This window comes from Hemicordylus capensis, chromosome 6 (genome assembly GCF_027244095.1).
Source record: "Hemicordylus capensis ecotype Gifberg chromosome 6, rHemCap1.1.pri, whole genome shotgun sequence".
In the NCBI taxonomy this organism is placed as follows: domain Eukaryota; kingdom Metazoa; phylum Chordata; class Lepidosauria; order Squamata; family Cordylidae; genus Hemicordylus; species Hemicordylus capensis.
In genome coordinates this window covers 62,511,798-62,532,736 of record NC_069662.1, presented here as the reverse complement: position 1 = coordinate 62,532,736, position 20,939 = coordinate 62,511,798, and the positions used below count along the sequence as shown (strand labels likewise).

The 20,939-nt window shown below is 41.1% G+C and overlaps 1 protein-coding gene across 5 annotated transcripts in view; it reads left to right on the top strand.

Moving 5' to 3' along the window:
- YTHDC1 (YTH N6-methyladenosine RNA binding protein C1) overlaps positions 1 to 20,939 on the top strand; it is a 40,759-nt gene that overhangs the window by 9,034 nt on the left and 10,786 nt on the right. For 2 of the 5 annotated variants that reach the window (XM_053261502.1, XM_053261501.1), the window contains exons 2-12: positions 4,963 to 5,052; positions 5,762 to 6,093; positions 6,214 to 6,574; positions 13,313 to 13,402; positions 13,867 to 13,920; positions 14,566 to 14,660; positions 15,801 to 15,909; positions 15,990 to 16,107; positions 16,986 to 17,070; positions 18,094 to 18,260; positions 20,651 to 20,733. In XM_053261502.1, coding sequence (XP_053117477.1) covers positions 4,963 to 5,052; positions 5,762 to 6,093; positions 6,214 to 6,574; positions 13,313 to 13,402; positions 13,867 to 13,920; positions 14,566 to 14,660; positions 15,801 to 15,909; positions 15,990 to 16,107; positions 16,986 to 17,070; positions 18,094 to 18,260; positions 20,651 to 20,733 — 1,584 coding nt within the window. Of the gene's footprint in view, positions 1 to 4,962; positions 5,065 to 5,761; positions 6,094 to 6,213; positions 6,575 to 13,312; positions 13,403 to 13,866; positions 13,921 to 14,565; positions 14,661 to 15,800; positions 15,910 to 15,989; positions 16,108 to 16,985; positions 17,071 to 18,093; positions 18,261 to 20,650; positions 20,734 to 20,939 lie in introns of all 5 variants that reach the window. The other 3 variants (XM_053261499.1, XM_053261498.1, XM_053261503.1) reach the window with 2 other exon arrangements.

Genomic DNA, 20,939 nt, shown 5'->3' with positions numbered 1-20,939 from the left:
TCGACTCAAATCTGACAGATTACAACAGGAAGCACATCTAAAGATCTATGCTCGGGCAATACGTGCGGCAAAGAAGCGGTTCTTTTCTGCCCGTATTGCCTCTGCGAGTTCATGTCCAGCGGAGTTGTTCAGGGTTCTGAGGGGACTAGTATCTGCACCCCCTCCCTTGAACCAGAATTTGGAATCATCAGTTACCCGCTGTGATGTGTTTAAAGAGTTTTTCGCAGATAAAATCTCTTGGATTCGGGCCGACTTAGATGGAGACTCCACAATTAATTAATTAATCCACAGATTAATTTAAACTGAACTGGAGGTGTCCAACAATTCCTCTTATGTGATTCGACTGGATCAGTTTCAGTTTGTGACTCCTGAGGATGTGGACAAGCTGCTTGGGCCGATGAGGCCTACCACCTGTTCTCTTGACCCTTGTCCAACATGGCTTGTTCAATTTAGCAGGGAGACTGTTGTAGTTGGCCTGGTGGAAATTATAAATGCCTCTCTGAGGGAAAGCAGGATGCCTCCTTGTCTTAAGGAGACAATTATTAGACCACTTCTAAAGACCCCTGCATTAGACCCCTCAGAGTTGAGCTATTATAGGCCTGTTTCCAATCTCCCATGGTTGGGCAAGATAATTGAGAGGGTGGTGGCCTCTCAGCTCCAGTCGGTCTTGGATGAAACTGATTATCTAGACCCATTTCAAACTGGCTTTCGGGTGGGCTATGGGGTGGAGACTGCCTTAGTCGGCCTGGTGGATGATCTCCAATTGGCAATTGACAGAGAAAGTGTGACTCTGTTGGTCCTTTTGGATCTCTCGGCGGCTTTCGATACTATCAACCATAGTATCCTTCTGGAACGTCTGAGGGGGTTGGGGGTGGGAGGCACTGTTTTACAGTGGTTCCGCTCCTACCTCTCAGACAGATGGTGACAATTGGAGACTGTTGCTCTTCAAAATCTGAGCTTAAGTATGGTGTCCCTCAAGGCTCTGTACTTTCTCCAATGCTTTTTAACATCTATGTGAAACCGCTGGGAGAGATCATCAGGGGATTTGGAGCTGGGTGTTACCAGTACGCTGATGACACCCAGATCTACTTCTCCATGTCAACCTCTTCAGGAGTTGGCATATCCTCCCTAAATGCCTGCCTGGAAGCAGTAATGGGCTGGATGAGGGAGAATAAACTGAAGCTGAATCCAGATAAGACGGAGGTACTTATTGTGTGGGATCAGAACTCTAGAGACGATTTTGATCTGTCTGTTCTAGATGGGGTCACACTTCCCCAAAAGGAACAGGTTTGCAGTCTGGGAGTACTTCTGGATTCACACCTCTCCCTGGTTTTTCAGGTTGAGGCGGTGGCCAGGGGTGCTTTCTATCAGCTCCGGCTGATACGCCAGCTGTGCCCGTTTCTCGAGATCAATGACCTCAAAACAGTGGTACATTTGTTGGTAACCTCCAGACTGGACTTCTGTAATGCGCTCTACGTGGGGCTGCCTTTGTACGTAATCCGGAAACTTCTGTTGGTTCAGAATGTGGCAGCCAGCTTGGTCTCTGGGTCATCTCAGAGAGACCATGTTACTCCTCTGTTGATGGAGCTACACTGGCTGCCAATAGGTTTCCGGGCAAAATACAAAGTGCTAGTTATAACTTACAAAGCCCAAAATGGCTTAGTCCCTGGGTATTTAAGAGAACGTCTTCTTCAGTACGAGCCCCACCGCCCATTGAACTCATCTGAGGAGGTCCGTCTCCCATTGCCGCCGACTCGTTTGGTGGCTACACAGAGACGGGCCTTCTCAGCTGCTGCCCCAAGATTCTGGAATGTGCTCCCTAATAAGATACGAGCCTCCCCATCTCTGGCAGTTTTAAAGAAATTACTGAAAACGCATCTCTTTAACCAAGCTTTCTCAGCTTTTTGAAACTTGTTTTTAAATTGTTTTGGCTATTTAATTGGTGTTTTATGATGTTTTAATTGTTAATTATTATTTTATGTAGTTTATAATTTTTGTTTTGTTAATTGATTTTAATGGTGTTTTAATGAGCCTTTTGTTTTAATGAGCCCTGAGCCTTTTGGAAGGGCGGTATAAAAATTTTAATAATTAAATAAATAAATAAATAATAATAATAATAATAGTACCTTCATCTTATCAGGATTGAACTTTGGTTTATTAACCTTCATTCAATCCATTACCAACTCTGGACACTGATTCAGTCGCTATCCCATCAGTATGAGTCAGTTGTAAAAGATATAGAACTGGGCATCATCGGCATACTGATGGCACTAGAGCCCTAATTCTCGGATGACCTCTCCCAGTGGCTTCATGTGTAGATGTTAAGAGCATAGGGGACACAATGGAGCCCTGAGAGAGAGAGGATGGTAAAGTATAAGGGAGATAGATGGAGCCTGTTTGTATAGTAAGTGCTAGGCATGTGCAGTTGGAATATCTTATTCTGACACAAATGCACTATAACCCCCCAGCATTTTCCCATGGGAAAGTGCTGGAACTGTAGTCCCCATGTGTCCCCGCGCACCTTCTCTGCTCCTATCTCTCAACTTAAGAGAGCCTATCCAGAAGGATACTGCAGTTCTGAAGGCCAGTTAGTGGTCCAGGGGAATCATTAGAGTTGCATTTCCCCTGTGTCTCCTGGCAAAGATCCACTGAGTCAGCCAAAACATCTTTTGTCAGGGTTGATTTGATTTAAATCAAATTGATATAAATTGTGACACAACTTTTGTACACCGCCTAGAGATGTACATATCAGGTGGCATAAAAATATGATAATTAAATCATTTACAGAAGGAATCAATTTTAATGATTTTAATCACTAATTGGGAAAATTCTATTTAATCATCATTTTCTAGTAAAAGTGCATTCTTGTCTAATATAACCTTAATGCATATTCAGAAATGTAGGTTTCATTTTTATAAGGTAGATACATACTATAATAGGTACACTTCTCATAAAGCTGTTTCATTTGGGCAACGAGGCCTTGCGTTTCTTTGTAGGGGTGTGCACGGAACCGCGGAGCTGCAGTCTGGCGCTGGTGTGGGGGGCTCCTTTAAGGGCAGGGGAGGGTTTACTTACCCCTCCCGCCGCTTTCCCCCCTCCAGTGCGCGTATTCTCTGTAGTAATTGGGGCGGCAGGATACCTCCCTGCCGCCCCTTCCCCTGCTTGACTGCAAAAGGCTGCAAAAAGCCTTTTGATAGGTGTTTCCCTTCTACAATGAGGGATACACTCCGGGAATGTTTCCTCAGGCCGCATGAATATGTTCTATTCACTTTTGGTTTCACTTTCTATTACCTTAACCTTCCCTGATTATATCCAGACTCCTCCTGCTTGCTTAGATCTACTCCATTCCTCCAAATCCTCTATTCATTCATTGACCACCTTTTGTTTTTGCACTTTTGCAGGGTGGGGTGGCGGCGGTAAGGAATTGACATGTATCCTTCATTGTTGAAACTAAAACAATTTTTAAAACATTTATTTCATAATGCCTTGACTCTTTTGTTATGGTTGCATAATCAACACTATGACACTCTGCATATAGATAAATGTTTGAGTAATAGACACCCCCACACACACACACTATATTTCTGCAGGACCACCAATAAAGACAGTATATAAATCTTAACAATAAAATAAATAAAATTTCAGTGGCCATCTAGTATCCAATGTTGTCTTAATATCTGTGGCCCCAGATAAATCTCAGTAGGTCAGCGAGAGTATGTGGCAATAAACATATCAATCCTATTTAAAATATTTTAGCAATTATGTCTTAATTAAGGTGACTTTCCCCAGTTTATTAGTTGTTTAAAAAACTTAAATTGAGGAAGGTAGTTCACTGTCATGTTGCCCATGATTTCAGGAAAGTTAATGGAGGATGAAAAGAAAAGAAGACTGTGTTTGGATTCAGCAGTATGTAAGAGCATAAAGAAAAATCCAAATATTATGTTTGCATATTTTAATATAATTGTGATAAAACTGTATAGTTTAAAAACACTGTCCAACTATACATGAAATTATAAAATTGGATCAGTAAAAATATAACTATAAATCTCAATAAAATTAATATAAAATGGTCATTGAGATATTCTCCATATTAAATCGAATAGTTCATTTCAAAATCATAGCTTAAATGGGTGAAATGTGGATGAATGTTCCCAGAGCTGTGCTTTAGTTGAAAGACAAAAGCATCATATTGTGATCTTGCCAGCATCTCATATCTCATGTTTTGTTGCCAGAGACATTTCGACTATATCAAGTCGTCTTCAGTGGCAATTGTCTACTATTGTTTGTCTCCACCCAACCTAAGGATTGGACTTCTGTTGGCTTGTCCCTTCAGCCAACAGGGAGAAGCCAACAGAAGTCCAGTCCTTAGGTTGGGTGGAGACTAACGGTAGTAGACAGTTGCTACTGAAGAAGACTGGGATAATCTCAGCTCTATCATTTGTATAGTAGTTGATAAATTTCTGAGTTTTTATCCTTTTAAAGAGCAAAACTTTGAGTTTTTATAGGAAAAAATCTCTTTTGCTGCTGTTTAATATTATGCCCCCCCAAAATTGTCCATTGAACTACACAAAGATTCTTTGTCGTGTGTAGACCATAAGTCTTAAGTTCTCAAGTCTTTTAAATGTTTTTGTTAATTCCTTGCATGTATTTGCCTATTTCTCTAGGCAAGTGTAAGTGCTGGGGAAAAATACTGTATGTAGGATGTTGGATTGTAGCCTCACTCAAACCCACATTTTAATTTCTCATTGCAGTGAAGGTAAGAGCAGAAAAATAATGGTCTGCTGTCTGTAATTCTACAATTTGTAAACTTGTCTCATTTTACATGCCTGTATTTTTTTTTGCTGGTTTGTGATCATAATAAAGTTGTGTTTTGACATTCTAACAGCATTGTAAAACTAATGTAAAAACACCACTGTCGAAACAGCACTTCTAAATGCTGTTAACCATATATTTTATTTTCAGATGGTGAATTGAATGTCCTGGATGACATCCTGACCGATGCTCCTGATCATGACGATGAACTGTACAACCCTGACAGTGAACAAGATAAAAGTGAGAAGAAGGGTATGCTACTTAACTAGTAGGGCGTCCCTCTAAAAAGTCAGAAGGCCAGCTTCTATATTGGCGTATGAAAGGAGCGGCAGAGAGCTCCTTCCAGCATGCACAAGGTCTTGTGCCTGCTCACTGGGCCTTTTCATCTTTTTTCGCTTCCCAGCAGTAGCAGCTTATTCTGCATCACAACCTCTCCATGTCATTCTTGACTTTTCAAAGACAATATAGGCTGCTTAAAAGAAAATACTTGGATGCCTCAATGTGTGCAAAGAATTTGCTGCACAATCCTCTGGATTGCAGTCTTCAAAGCTGAAATCTTTCAAAAGTTAAAATTTCTTATTGAAACTGTATGCCAAATAAAATACTACTATTTGTTAAAGAGTAACTGCTGTCCATGGTAATCAGATATAACCAATTGTGGTCTTAAGCATGTAGTCTGAGCTCTTTCTCTTGTGAAATGTAAGAGAAGAGGTTGGAATTCTATTCCAGCTGATGTCCCAGGTTGTGCTTGTGTCTTGCAAAATCCTAGGTTTAAACGGAATGGTTAGAGCTGAAATGGGATGGTTTCATTTTCCTTGTTGCCCCATCATAATTGGGAAAAAAGTTTGCTCAGTTTTCTGAAGATAGCTTTAGCAAGCTTTTGTTAATGATGTCAAATAATTATAAAATGCTGATTGTATAGGTAATATTGGTTTTCTTAAAATTTAAGGATCCAAAAGAAAAAGTGAGAGGATGGAGACAGCTGAGAGCAAAAAACAGAAGCCTTCAGTGCATTCCTCAAGACAGATGCTACCCAAACCTCCAAGCTCATCCATTAGCAACAACAAGAGACTAGCAAGCACAAAAGGAAAGCTGATATTAGAATATAAGAATGAGGAATATCAGAGGTCTGACAGGAACAAGCGCCCAGAAAGTGACAGAAAGACCCGTATGACCAGCAGCAGCTCAAGAGACCCTTATAAAGGGCAGCCCGAAAAGGCATGTGTGAGGAAAAGAGATGCTGATAGAAGGGCAAAATCTTCAACTCCAGATGCTTCTGGGGTAAGTAGTGGCTGTTGTAGCTGGGTCAATTCTGTAGTTCTTTGCGGCAAATGCTTCCAATTCTTCATTCATCCTGCAGATGTATGGAGTTGATGACTGCTGATGCTCTTCTTTAAACAGAGGCTAAGGCATGACGTGGACAGGCGACCAAGCAGATCGAGCCACTCTTCAAAGGAAGAGGTGAATTCTGAAGAATATGGTTCAGATCACGAAACGGGTAGCAGTGGCTCCTCTGACCCAGGACATACTGAGAATGAGGAGGAGGAGGAGGAAGATGATGATGATGACGATGACGATGGGGAGGATGATGAAGAAGTGGAAGAAGATGGAGAAGATGATGAAGAGGATTATGATCAAGATGAGAGAGATCAGAAGGAGGGAAATGATTATGACACGCGAAGTGAAGCTAGTGATTCTGACTCTGAATCGGCATCCTTTACTGATGGGTCAATAAGATCTGGTTCAGCCTCAGATATATCAGGTAAATGATGTAATCTGTTTATACTTAGCTATTTATTTCTGAATTGGGCTAGAGAAGATTAGCTTTGACATAACCAGCAGATGGCAGAAGAGCACTACCAGCATGGATAATGTAGTAGCAAAGTCTTTGTTCGTGTCTCACTGAGCAGTGTTCTATATAGTGCCAACTTTCCGGGCCAAAGGCTGTAAAGGTCAGAAGTAGGAGCATACCCTGCTGGTGCACTGTCACAAATTGCTTGTGCTTCACTAACCTCTTTTAGGGGCCCCTGCATGGAGGAGTGGGGAAATTCTGCAGATTAGCATGCAGCACAGGTTCTGCTTCTGTTTTATCTTCTTGGATGCCCACTAGTCAGTATTAGTACACGTTTCAGGCAAGATGGTTCTAAGGTAAACATTTACATTATGAGAAAGGTTTGTGCAACAAAACATATAACTGGAGACAAGCTACAGGGTTCCACAATTTGCCTATCATTGGTAGCCAAGCCAAAATTTGTGGGTGGCAGGATCCTGCCGTTCCCCTTCAGCACAATCCTGTGCGTGTTTACATCAGCTTTTTCGGTCAGGGGCAATCCCTTCGGAGGCAGGTGGGGATCATCCTAGCAGTTGCCCTGGGCTGCAGAGGGCACCAGAAGCCTAGCGCTACTTTTTGGATTATTGCTATGCACTCCCAACCCACCCTCTCCAGCTCCAAACTTGAAGCCGAAGGGAAAGGCTTGGGCTCGTTTTGGCAACAAAGAGTATCTGTGTGCTGCTGCTGTCCATCACTGAAACTGCCAGCCCAAGCCTTCTTTGGTGGATGGGTCCATTCTCCGTAGCTATGTGGTGGAGAAATAGGTGAAAATAGACTTTTCTTGTCACCCTCACCAAAAGGCTCTGAAACACTCTGTGGCAAATAGAATCATGGAACCCTGAGGTTTCCAGCAGCACACAGCCAATTTGTTAGCAGATTCTGAGAAAACACTGAGGTAAGAAGCGTGAAATTCGGCTAAACCCCTGTTTTTGCACCATTTGTTATAAAGGCCTGATTAAACAGGTAATTTTCAGCTGTTTCTTAAAAGCGCCATAAATGGGAAGGCTCTGATTCTATTAGGGAACATGTTCCAAAATACTGCTGCAGCCCTAAAGGAGATGTGAAGATTTTAGGTTGCCACCAACCGAGCCGGTGACAACTGCAACCAAACCTTCCCCAATGATCTTAATATTTATTTATTTATTTAACATATTTATATACCCCCCCAAACCAAGGTCTCAGGGCAGTTCACAACAAAGCGATAAACAAAACATTAAAATCAATTAAAATTCTAAAAACAATTTACAACAAAGCGATAAACAGTCTAAAATTTAAAAAGTTAAAAAGCCTGAGTAAAAAGATGAGTCTTCAAACACTTTAAAAGCCGCTAGAGATGGGCAGACTCTTTTCCCACTGGAATCGCGTTCCAAAGTCTCGGGGCAACAACAGAGAAGGCCCGTCCCTGGGTGGCCACCAGACAACACGAAGGTAGTCACAGACGAGCCTCCCCTGATGTACATAGTGGACGATGGGGATCATGCAGAAGAAGACACTCTCAAGTACTGTGGGCCTAAGCCGTTTAGGGCTTTATAGGTTGTAACCAGCACTTTGTATTTTGCCCGGAAACTTATTGGCAGCCAGTGCAACTCCTGTAATACAGGAGTAATATGGTCTCTTTGAGATGACCTGGAGACCAACCTGGCTGCCGCATTTTGTGCTAATAGTAGTTTCCGGACTACATACAAAGGCAGCCCCACATAGAGCGCGTTGCAGTAATCGAGTCTGGAGGTTACCAGCAAGTGTACTACTGTTCTGAGATCATGAACCTCAAGAAACAGACGCAGCTGGCGTATCAACCAAAGCTGATAGAAAGCGCTTCTGGCCACTGCCTCAACCTGGGGAACCAGGGAAAGGCGTAGATCCAGAAGCACTCCCAGACTGCGTACCTGTTCCTTCTGAGGAAGTGTCACCCCATCTGGAACAGGTAGATCAACATCGCTTCCTGAGTGATGACCCTGCACAATAAGTACTTCCATCTTATCTGGATTCAGTCTCAGTTTGTTATCCCTCATCCAGCCCATTACTGCTTCCAAGCAGGCATTCAGGGAGGATACGCCTTCTCCTAATGAAGTTGACATGGAGAAATAGATTTGGGTGTCATCAGTGTGCTGATAGCACCCAGCACCAAATCTCTGGATGATCTCTCCCAACGGTTTCATGTAGATATTAAAAAGCATTGGAGACAGTATGGAGCCCTGAGGGACCCCATATAAAAGCTCAGATTTTGAAGAGCAACAGTCCCCAAGAGACACCATCTGGAATCGGCCAGAAAGGTAGGAGCGGAACCACTGCAAAGCATTGCCTCCCATCCCCAACTCCCTCAGATGTTCCAGAAGGATACTATGGTTGATAGTATCGAAAGCCGCTAAGAGATCCAAAATGACACAACCTTTTTCCTCTGTCATGTTCTAATTGGAGATGATCCATCAGGCCGACCAAGGCAGTCTCCACCCCATAGCCCGCCCGAAAACCAGTTTGAAACAGGTCTAGATAAACAGTTTCTTTCAAGACCACCTGGATCTGGGAGGCCACCACCCTCTCAATTAGCTTACCCAACCATGGGAGTTTGGAGACAGGCCTGTAGCTATTAAACTCTGAGGGGTCCAAGGCAGGCTTCTTAAGAATAGGTCTAAAAATTATCTCCTTTAAACAAGGAGGTATCTTGCCCTTCCTCAGAGAGGTATTTATTAGGGATGTGCAAAACGTTTCGGGCACAGAACGATCTGTGCCCGAAACGACCAATTTCGGGTGATTCGGAGCTGAACCGAACCACCCATGATGAGACCCAATAATTTTGCGGACCCGAAACGAATCACCCCTGTTTCGGGTCCGAATTTTTCGGGTGTTTCGGGTCTTTTTGTGCCCTAGAAAAGTGCCAGCCTTGTCTTCTTCTTCCCCCTCCGTTTTCCGTTTGACGTCTCTTTGGATTACACGCCTTTTTGCCTCCACTGATTTCAATGCAGAAATTGCTTTCCTTTTACTTTAATTGAAAAGGTCCTGGGGCCAAAAGAGTGGGGTGGGGTGGTAGTGCCTAATGGGTGGAGGCTACCACCCCAATTTCAGGGGGATTGGGCAAAGGGCTGATTTTTCGTGAATTTCTGAAGTTTACGTGTCTTTAAGGTTCCCCCCATTAAGTATAATGGAGGGTGTATTGCTTCACATCAGGGGGGAAAGGGTGGCCTAGAGTGGTGTGGGGTTGGTGGTAGTGCCGGGTAGGGGCAAGGAAGCTACCTGAATTTTTTCAAAGGATTTGGGCAGAGGGCTGATTTTTGGTGAATTGTTGAAGTTTACGCGTCTTTAAGGTTTTTTCTCATAAGTTATAATAGAATGGAGCTTTCAGCAGCCCCATAAGTGCACTTGGGGGATGCTGGGGTGGCCCAGAGCGAGTGGTGGTGTAGTGCACATACGGTGCCAACCACCCCCATGGGTTTCTTACCCATGGCGTACAGGGTTCTGTTGTTTCTGAGGTATTCTGAGTGTGGATTCTATGATAGCAAATGAGATTTTCAATGACACACCATGAATCCACTCTAATTTGCTATCATAGAATCTAAACCTTAAAGACATGAACTTCAACAATTAACCAAAATTTAGGTAGCTTCCTTGCCCCTACCTGGCACTACCACCAACCCCACACCGCTCCTTTCCCCCCCGACATGAAGCGTCTACCTAATGGAGGGGAAACCTTAAAAACGCATAAACTTCAGAAATTCACCAAAAATCAGCCCTCTGCCCAATCACTCTGCATTTGGGGTGGTAGCCTCCACCCATTAGGCACTACTACCCCACCCCACTCTTCTGGCCTAGATCCCACTTTCTGCCCCCGATCTAACCCAAAGACACTAAAACTTCAAAAAATCACCAAAAATCAGCCCTTTGCCCAACCCCCCTGAAATTTGGGTGGTAGTCTCCATCCATTGGGCACTACCACCCCACTCTTTTGGCCCCAGGACCCGTTTTTCTTACCCAAAGCGATTCAGATTCGGATTCGGGTAAATCCGAACCGAATCGGGGGTGATTCGGGTGAGCAAAATTCGGGCACAGAACAGGGGTGTTTCGGTTCGGGTCCGAACCGAAACACCGAAAATACCGAATTGCACACCCCTAGTATTTATAATTGCCACCAGGCTCTCCAGAACAACCACCTTGCCAGATAGTATAAGCCATTGGGCTTATCAAGCAGACAGGTGGTAGGACGCACCGTTCTGAGCAGCTTGTCCACATCCTCAGGAGTCACAAGCTGAAATTGATACAGTCTAACCACATGAGAGGATTTGTTGGATACCTCTGCATCTGACACTGCGATAACTGTGCAGTCTAAATCTAGGTCGACCCGAATATGAGATATTTTGTCCACAAAAAACTCATTAAAAGTGTCACAGTAGGCAACTGATGGTTCCAAATTCTGATTCAAGGGAGTAGGGGGCCCTACTAGCCCCCTCACAACCCTGAATAGTTCCGCTGGATGAGAGCTTGCAAAAGTAATACGGGCAGAAAAGAAACGCTTCTTTGCTGCATGTATAGCCAGAGCATAGATCTTTACACTCTATGTTGTAATCTTAATTTATTTTTTTCATTTTTTATTATTTTTTTAAATCAGATTTGTTTTTATTTTTAGCTCAATATTTTAATGTCTTTTTTATAACCTTGTTTTTAAATTTTATTTTGAGCCGCCTTGGGATTTTCTTAATGAAAGGTGGGGTATAAATTTAATAAAATAAATAAATAAAAATAAAATCTGTCGTATTCAAGTCAAGTCTTCCTCCACTTGCGCTCCAGTCTACCTTGCCGCTTCAGCTCCCGCAGATCTTCCATAAACCAAGGAGCCATTTTTGAAGCGGGTCAGAGAAGATGCTTAGGAGCGATCATGTCTACTACCCTGGTGAGTTGTCTATTCCAGTTCTCCACCAGGGCATCAACAGGATCGCCGGCAGGGCCAACATTAAATCCTTCCAAGCCTTCTTGGAATCCTATTGGATCCAATAACCTTTTTGGACGGGCCATTCTAATAGGCCCCTCACCCCTGCAGAGGTGGGACGCAACTGTGAGTCCAACCTTAACCAGATGGTGGTCCATCCATGACGATGGGGAAATCACAGGAATCCTCTCCAACGGAACACCACCTTGATCAGAATGAAAGATCAGATCAAGCGTGTGACCAGCAACGTGTGTCAGTCCAGAGACAGTGGGGTTAATGAAGGTGTTCTCTTAAATATTCTAGACCCAAGCCACCCTTTATATACCACCCTTCAGTGAATATTTCCAGGGCAGTTCAGTCGATGAATGAATTTGTATACCAAGCTGTGTCTTCTCTGTCTGGCTCAAAAGTGAAATTTAATTTCATTTGATATATTTATTTTTTAAAATATGGACCCCAATTTTATCTTCCAAAGAAACCATTAAAAGCAATGATCATCCCATGTTAACTTTTAAAGAACTGAAACAGCAGAAACAAAAAACAGCAATGGATAACCAAAACAACTGAAATATAAAACACAGTCCATCAACATGATAAAACCAAAAGCAGCAAATTAATGAACAGAACCAACATCATCCAATATCAAGGGCTTCCTAAGAAGCCATGTATTTACCAGACATCTGAAAGCAATCAATTTTAGGAAAAGGTGGGCTTTCCTTGGGAGAATATGCCATAGGATTGGCACTACAGCAGCAAAGGCCCTGCTCCTTGTGGACACCTGCTATGCTTCACTTGATGGGGGAGTACAGAGCAGGATCTCAAATGCTGAACAAAGTGGGGGGGGGGTATGTATAGGAGTAGGTAGTCTCTGTTACCCAGGTTCCAAGCTATTTAGGGTTTCACAGGTAAGAACCAACAGCTTGAATTGAGCCTTAAAATGTATTGGAAGCCTGTGAGATCATGCAACACTGGAATAATGTGCTGCAGACAGCCAGTTGTAGCCAGCTGCCAGCAGCACAGTCTGGCAGCCTCCCTTTGCACCAATTGGGGTTTCCAGATGTTTTTCAAGGGCAGACTCTTGCAGAGCACAACTTTATTATTTCTCTACCTTTCAGAAGTTTCATAGAATGGATAGTTGTATGTGTTGTCAATATGGCATCAATTCCAGTTCCTCATGACATTTCGGTAGTGTTTGAAGAAGATGGCAAGCTCTCGTTTCAGCACTGCCCTGCCTTGCTGGGCTGAGGGACTTTCCATGTGATTCTATTATTTGAGCATTACAAGAAAGTCATAATCAGTGCCATGCGGAGCAGGTAACAGTGCCTCACCGGTAATGTATAAATTAGGCTTTGGGGGAGGTATCGGTGTACATAAAAATTGCATAAAAGCTGGGATCCAAAGAGCAGCTTCAACAAGAGCCTTGTGCTAATCCAGTGGGATGTTTGGCTTTGAATACTTGATGCACATACATACTATCCTGTATCACAGAAATTTTCTGGCATTTCAAAAGCAGCTTTCTATGTGGTATAGGCTACTGCGGTTCAGGGGAAATGCGTCTAGAGCTCTGTTGTACTCTGAAAACCATTTTGTAGTTCTTTGGATCCTGGCCTGAGATAGTAACTTTAAATCTTGTGGGAACCAGATATATATTTAACCACTACAAACTGTGTTGATCCTCTGCAACCATTTTTGATCCAGATTTTGTCTGTGAACTTTAAAAGTACTACTCTTGCTTGTTTTGGTGGTCTTAGATGAGAAAAAGAAGGAGAGGAAAAGAGCTAGAGGCATCTCTCCAATTGTGTTTGATAGAAGTGGAAGCTCTGCATCAGAGTCATATGCAGGTATTCTGTTAATGCTTATCCTTCTCACATAATCTGTAGCAAAGCCCTTGAATTGTGTTCAAAATAAACAGCAGGTCTCAGAAACCTACTGGACGTGTAGCTGAATAGTCAAAGTTGGTATTTTGGCATGTTTTGTGTGAATAATTTGGGGAAGTAGGCTTTCTTACGTTAATGCTATTATTCTGTTGCTTAAGTGGAATTTTGACTTTTTAAAAACTTGGAAGATGATGATTCAGTTACTAGTTTTCTGAGCAGAAAACTGGTCAAACAAAACAAAACAAATGAAACAACCCAAAAATCCAAAACAAACCCTCGTGCACATTGAGCAGCATTCTTTTTGTGTGTGGGGGTGCGTGTCTGAAATAATTTGTCATGAATGAAAATAGTATGTGAAAAGGCTGTAGAATTTGTATCGTCTCGCTATTAAGGCTCAATCTGAACAAATGTACTTTGGCTAAACACAGGTTCAGAAAAGAAGCATGAGAAATTATCATCTTCCGTTCGTGCTGTCCAAAAAGGTATAATTTAAATTTGAATTTTTAATGCATGCTCCCATCGCAAGCTATTGTGTTGATTTTCGTTACTTGCATCAAATTTGGTAATGTTCCGACTTTTGAAGAGACTAACTCAAACGAGGAATGTGACAATTCAACTCAGTCTTAAATTATTTCTTGCATGCATTCTTTTTTAATAATAGAACAATTAAATGTATTTAGTTGCTGAATTGGCAAGCGAAGAAGCATTGAGGTGTATTCTTTGCAAAACAAATGTTCATCTTAGTGGTCTCTTGATTCAAGAATATGTGTTTCACTACAGGCATCCAAGAAACAAGCACATCGGAACATTACTAATGTCTTATTGGTTTTTATTTGAAGTACTTTATTTTGCTTTTAAAACTTGGTATTGCATGCTTGTGACACAGATTTGGAATCTGAAGTAGGTGGTATTGAATGCTTGATTTAAAAAGCAGGATCCCTTGAAACTGGCCACATAGCATCCATCTAAATGGAGTTTGTGCAGGGATCCGCACAGAAGTGAAGAATAGCTGTGCCACAGTAGTGGACACTTAGGGCTTGTGCCATTAAAAAGCTACAAATATTTGTTGTATATTTACTTGAGGAGTGGGGGAAAATATTAGTAAAACTTCTTTTTTTCTTTTTCAGACCAAACTAGCAAACTTAAATACATTCTTCAAGAAGCAAGTTTTTTTCTTATCAAAAGTAACAATCATGAAAATGTCTCACTTGCCAAAGCAAAGGTATGCCAAATATTATTTTCACTTAAATAAAACTTTAGAATGAAAATATTATTTGAAAGTGTTTCTGATATCCTTCAGATAACGTTCACAGGTAAAATTAATGAATATACTATAACAGGCTCAGTCAAATAGCAAAACTAAAATAGCAGCTCATTCGTTAAAACAAAACTGAGATTAAAACCAACTCATTATATTCTGAAATGCCTGGGAAAATAAAGATGTCTTTGCCCAGAGTCAGAAAAAATGATTGCCACTAGGTAGGGCATTCCAGAGCTTTATGTGGAAATTATCCAAAGGCAATGGAGTGAATTGTATTTTGTTTTGTTTTTAATTCTTAAGCCTTTTCTTGGTTTTCTGACCTAAGGCGTCAGATGGAGGGAAATGTAGCCAGCTTTTCAGCAGCTGCATCTTATTTATCGTATTTTTAAAAGTCTGCTGTGTGCCTTCTGGGATGAAAGGGGATATCGCATTTTAGTTAAAATGATTGCATGTTTTCACTAATGCTTGAAATTGTAGATGAAGGAAAACTACTCAAGTCAAGTCAAGTCATGTTTATTTACGGTCATAGACCAAAATTTACATACATAATAATACACGTAATATAGTAATAATATATACATAATATAATCAGGAACATGGACTCATCCTAATCAGCAATTTCCCGTTAGCATAATCTGATTTCCCGTTAGCATAATCTGACTTGACTTGACTTGAAGGAAAACTACTCAATGGGTGATGAGTTTTAGACTTCCCCAAGTTTGTCTTGGAGTGAGCATATATGAAACTGCTTTAGTCATTTGGTCCTTCTAGACCAGGATTGCACACCTTCAGCCCCCCCCCCAAATCAGGGCTTCAACCCCTATCAGTCCCCAACCACAGTGGCCAATAGTCTTGGGAGTTGTAATCTGCAGGAGGGCCAAAGTTGTGGAGCCCTGATTTAGACCCATACTGTCTGATGGTTAGTAGCTCTCATCTTTTTCACTCCTGCTACTTGTGAACTTTTAACTGAAAGTGTGAAAAAGTGAACAAGGCATAATCCATTTGCAAGCGTGCCTTCTGCCAATGAACTAAGTACAAGGTCTCCCTAAACCATCTACTGGACAGTGTTTGTTCTCTGATTGTCTGTTCATGTCTTTGCAGGGTGTCTGGTCGACCCTTCCAGTCAATGAGAAAAAGCTCAATGCTGCCTTCAGATCAGCAAGAAGTGTTATCTTGATATTTTCTGTGAGAGAAAGTGGAAAGTTCCAAGGTAAGGAACTAATTGCATTAAAAGTTAGCCCAAAGTTAATTGGATTATGTTGCCTCATTATAATGCTCTGGTTCTTGTAGGATTTGCAAGACTTGCTTCTGAATCACATCATGGAGGATCCCCCATACATTGGGTGCTGCCTGCAGGAATGAATGCAAAGATGCTTGGAGGCGTGTTTAAGATAGATTGGATATGCAGGTAAAAGTTAGCAAAATTCTGAATGTACTGCTCTGTGGAGTCTGATTTTTGAGAATTTTTGTTCAAAACAGGGTGAGGCACAAAGGTAAGAAATAGTTTTGTACCCAAAACAGCCATGTTCCTTTTTTCTAAAATTAGAAATGCAGTTTTGTCTAACTTGTACATGTTATCTAACAGCAAGTAATTGTGTTTCAATCTGTATATCACTCTAAAATTACTGCATCAAATCTGGTACTAAATTGAGTAATACTTCTGAAAACCATATCTTTGAGATGATTGAACCTTGTTAATCTTACCGCACATTTGAGTGACTCCACTGATAGGTTTTAATAATGATGGATGCTTTGGTCCTAGTTGGAGTCCACTGGGTTTCTGCCTTGCCATGAGTAGAATGTGTATAATCCCCCACTCTTGTTTGTTGGCTTCTTTCTTTCCTCTGATTCTTATCTTTACTGTTGCTATGCTTCACAGACTTTTTGAAAAACAAAAGTCTTCTTGGGTGGTGAATTCTTGCCTATATTCAGCCTTGCATGCATGTGGGAAGCTGTCTCAGAAATGTAACTCTGAGCCTTGTTTGTTCAAACTAATAATAGAGAGAGCTGGAGCAGTTTGACTGATGAAACCAGAGGTTGATTTTCAAACTGTTTTCTCTGGACCTCCACACCCTCAAAGTAAACCTTTTCAGTGTTCACCGAAAATAATCCTAATTCCATTATGAAACAAGAACTGTTTATTGAGTTACAGGTGTCAAGCCTGGTTTTGTCATATCTCATCTAAGATGTTCAGGATGCTCATCAAGGCTTTTGTAAATTTGATGCACCATTAATTAAATACCAAATACAGTACATAAAATGTGTAAATGTCACTTGTATGTTTAGGCGTGAATTGCCTTTCACTAAATCTGCTCATCTGACCAATCCTTGGAATGAACATAAGCCAGTAAAAATTGGACGCGATGGACAGGTTTGTCAGTTGTCTTAATAATTTATAGTAAGCTATTTAAGTTTAATGTTAGAGATGTTCTGAATAAATTTGTTCTAACAAATGGGATAAAGTCTATTGCTGAAAGGTAACCTAGACAATCCAAATTCAAAGAGATCTTGAACTAACAAATCACTTCTTTTTTTAAAAAAATTATTATTTTTTGCATGACAAAGTATCTTCAATTTTATCATTTCAACATCCTGGATGTGTTTGGTTGGTTTCCTTTAAAGACAGAAGAATATTTGCAGACTGCTTTATGCCAAGAAGTTGACTTGAAACTAGAGAAGTTGTTTTTCCTGTGCACACAAATGTTAAGCAAGATGTGCTCATTGTGAGGGGAAAAACAGGACTTGTTTTCCCAATAACAAGGGTGCTGGAGGGGTATGGGGAGGGAAGGGAAGGATGACGGGGATATGGTTAGCTTATAATAACCAAACCAGAGCTACAACGAAATTGTTGATTGACTTGAATTTGGTGTCCTGCTTTACTACCTGCAAAATAAGATCATGTAAAAATAATCCACATAATCTAGTGACCTATTTTCACAATGCAAGAAAAGAACAGTTGTAACACAGTTGGCATTGAGCAAATATAACTGTTCAACAGTTAATACACTTTCCAGTTGGCATTTCAATGAGCAGGTATCCTAAAATCAGTAAACACAAATCTACCTAACATACTATTTTTGTGTGCCAGTGAGTTTGTGATACATATATTCCAGGTTTCACTTGTAGGCTCTGGATTAAGGTAGGTGGCAGTGGCTATCTTTTCAATAATAATAAGAAGAAGTGTTCAGGAAGCTCCTCCTGTTCAGCTAGTGAGCTAACTGGTATATTTTGTTATGACTCTTTCTATAGTACAATGTTGTCTCAGAAAATAGAGCAAAAGCATGCTGTTAAATATTAACTTTCTTGAATCCTTCTGCTTGTATAGAAGGCTCGTATATGTCTTTGAATGTTTAGATGTGACTTCAGCTTGTAAATCAGCATTTAAATGTTCCAGGAAATTGAGCTGGAATGTGGAAACCAGCTTTGTCTTCTATTCCCACCTGATGAAAGTATTGACTTGTATCAAGTCATTCATAAAATGCGGCACAAGAGAAGAATGCATTCTCAGCCCCGGTCAAGAGGACGACCATCCCGTCGAGAGCCAGTCCGAGACGTGGGAAGGTTAGAAACGTTCTTTGGACTGATAATAGGCACATGTGTCAGAATAACATGATGGAGGAATGTGATTCATCAAAAAGCTTTCCCTGCAATCAAGAAGAGAGAAAATCCTCACATCAAGCTGCATGGACCGGTTTGTGGCTTCATTGAGGATTTCACACTGTCCCCTCTCCCTCCCGTTTGTCACTTTCAAGAGGAAAATGGGGACCTTTTGCTTGTGCAGAAATAAGTTTGTGAATCTAGCTTAGACTAGATCTTTGCACAGATGATACACATCTGTTAATGTAGGTAAGCGGATTGATCATGAGCAGGCTAGGTGAAGGAAGAGCAAGTCTGTGTGTTCCAAAATGTGTTAATATCTTGTAAAAGCCTTTTCTTTCAGGTATATCTCTGGATAAGCCTTGTCAAATATGGGACTTTTATCAGGATCACTTATAATTTTTCAGAAGATGACCACCTCATTTTGAGGATAAAATATTTATATTATTTTGCTGTTCAAGAGGAGCGTGTTTGGGACTGTTTCAAATTGTATCACCGTGCTGTGGTTAGCCCATTACCAAATATTCTTTCACATCATGCTGAGCTTCTGAAAGCCGTAGGTTCTCTCCAGAGGGGGAGGAAGTGGCCCTTGGAGACCCGGCAACAAACCAAAAAGAATGGCTGTTGCTGTGTCTGTATACACAACCTTTCCAGATGCTGGCAGCACCTGTGGACTTAAGTGTCTTTAGAGGATCGCCATGATTATTGATCACTGCTCTATGAACTTACCAACTTTCCCCAGAAAAGAGGGGGTATATCTTGTTACAGAATTGGAGAAGTCTTTGCAAAGGACTGATATAAGCCCTTCTATCCAACACGTTTCCCTGCCCCCTGTGTCACTTGCATTCTGATAAATCTAAAGCTTTTCTGCTAAAGACTGTGTGGTTTGGGCTGAAACCTTCTTGGTTAAAGTTTCCTCTTTGTGGAAACATCCTGTGGTAGGTACAGATATCCAACGAGTCCCCATATCCTTGCTCTAAAAAAAAAAAAAAAAAAAGAGGACACTGTAACCTGTAGGTAGGAGGATTCCTGGCAGCACCCCCCTTTCTTTGGGCATAAAAGGACTGAGCACCGAGATGGCTTTTGAAGTTAAGCCTAAGAGGTTTCCAGTGCAATAAAGTATTTACAAGTGAAGGTTTTGCAATGGACTGCAAACTATACACTATAACACCATCACACCTTCTCAAGCCTGCCAGGGCCTCCATTTATGTATGTGGCTTTCAGCTTAAAGTCAGTAGTTGGACTACTATATGAACTGTTACTATCATATATTATACCGGTCGTAAGTGCACACTCAAAACTACAAGAAAGCGGTATGTTTATTCTTTACACCAGCTTTTAATTTTCTTAAATCTGTTTTTTGCTGTACATACAGTTGTTTTGGTTTATTGGCTCAGATTTGTGGTATCTGCTTTTTTAAATGGTAATACCAATATATTTTAATGATGGTTGGGGGAAGAGGAATGATTATCTATAAATAGAAGTTTATCATTCCTTTATAGCTCCAGTAACCAGCCTTTTCTGTGCTAAGGAAACTTTCCTTTTTAGCAGTCAAGTTGGTCTGTAGCATTGTTTCCCTTTTGTAGAGCCTGGTAATTCTGATGGTGTATTTGGAGGGGGGCATTAAATGAGTGCTGATGGTGAGCAAAGAACAAACCCAAAGTAGCAAATGGAAAGTAACAAAACAAAAATCCAAAGCTATTTCAACCAGTAACATGACTTTTCAGTTTTTAAAATGTTAGGTTGGGACCCATCCAATAATAGAAGCAACTGTTTTAAATATTCCACATTGTACAGATGTTTGCTCTATGGCTAACAATCTAAGTTTGGAGTGAGGCGGGGGCAGAAATGCATGTGAAAAATCAACTGTCTCATTCAGATTTTGAAACATTTTAGAGGCAAAGAACAAATTTGTAAGGTAGTATTTCCAAAATGCATGACTTTATCCTTTTAGGATAAGCGTTGGCATAGTAGTTGAGTGAGCTCCAAGTAAGCTTTAAAACACTTAGTCTGCAGTCCTTATGCACATTTACTTGTGAGTAAGCCCCAAAGAGCTCAATGGGACTTCAAAATAAACCTGCATAAGATTAGACTGTAAGGGAATGGTTGGTTCAAATTCCATGCTAAGAATCCAAGCTTCTTCACAACCATAAAATGCCAGCTAAGAATATATATTGTTTATGTTGATGGCAAAAATGATTGTATGGTGAATTCTGTAAAACTTTTATAATTACCAGAGGATTTGGGGGCAGGGGGAGAAAGTAATCACAGGGCAGTTCTTGTTCCCTCTGAAGGTGTTTTCTCCTGTGAAGATTGCTCCAAACAATTGTTTAACTATTGTCTAATTTATGTAGGCGTCGACCAGAGGATTATGATATTCATAACAGCAGAAAGAAACCAAGGATTGATTATCCCCCTGAGTTTCACCAAAGACCAGGTTAATATCTTATTATGCAAATACATATGCACAAATGTACAGATTTGTGTGTTAACAGAATCCTGAATTAATGTGGGGATGTGAAGGTTAAGAAGATTTAAGAACAGATTTTCCAAGGAAACTTCAGGGTTCTGTAACCATCTTTCCCTCTAAAATTGTAACTTACATTCCCATGTTCAGCAGAATACTCGTGGGTTGAAAGTGCC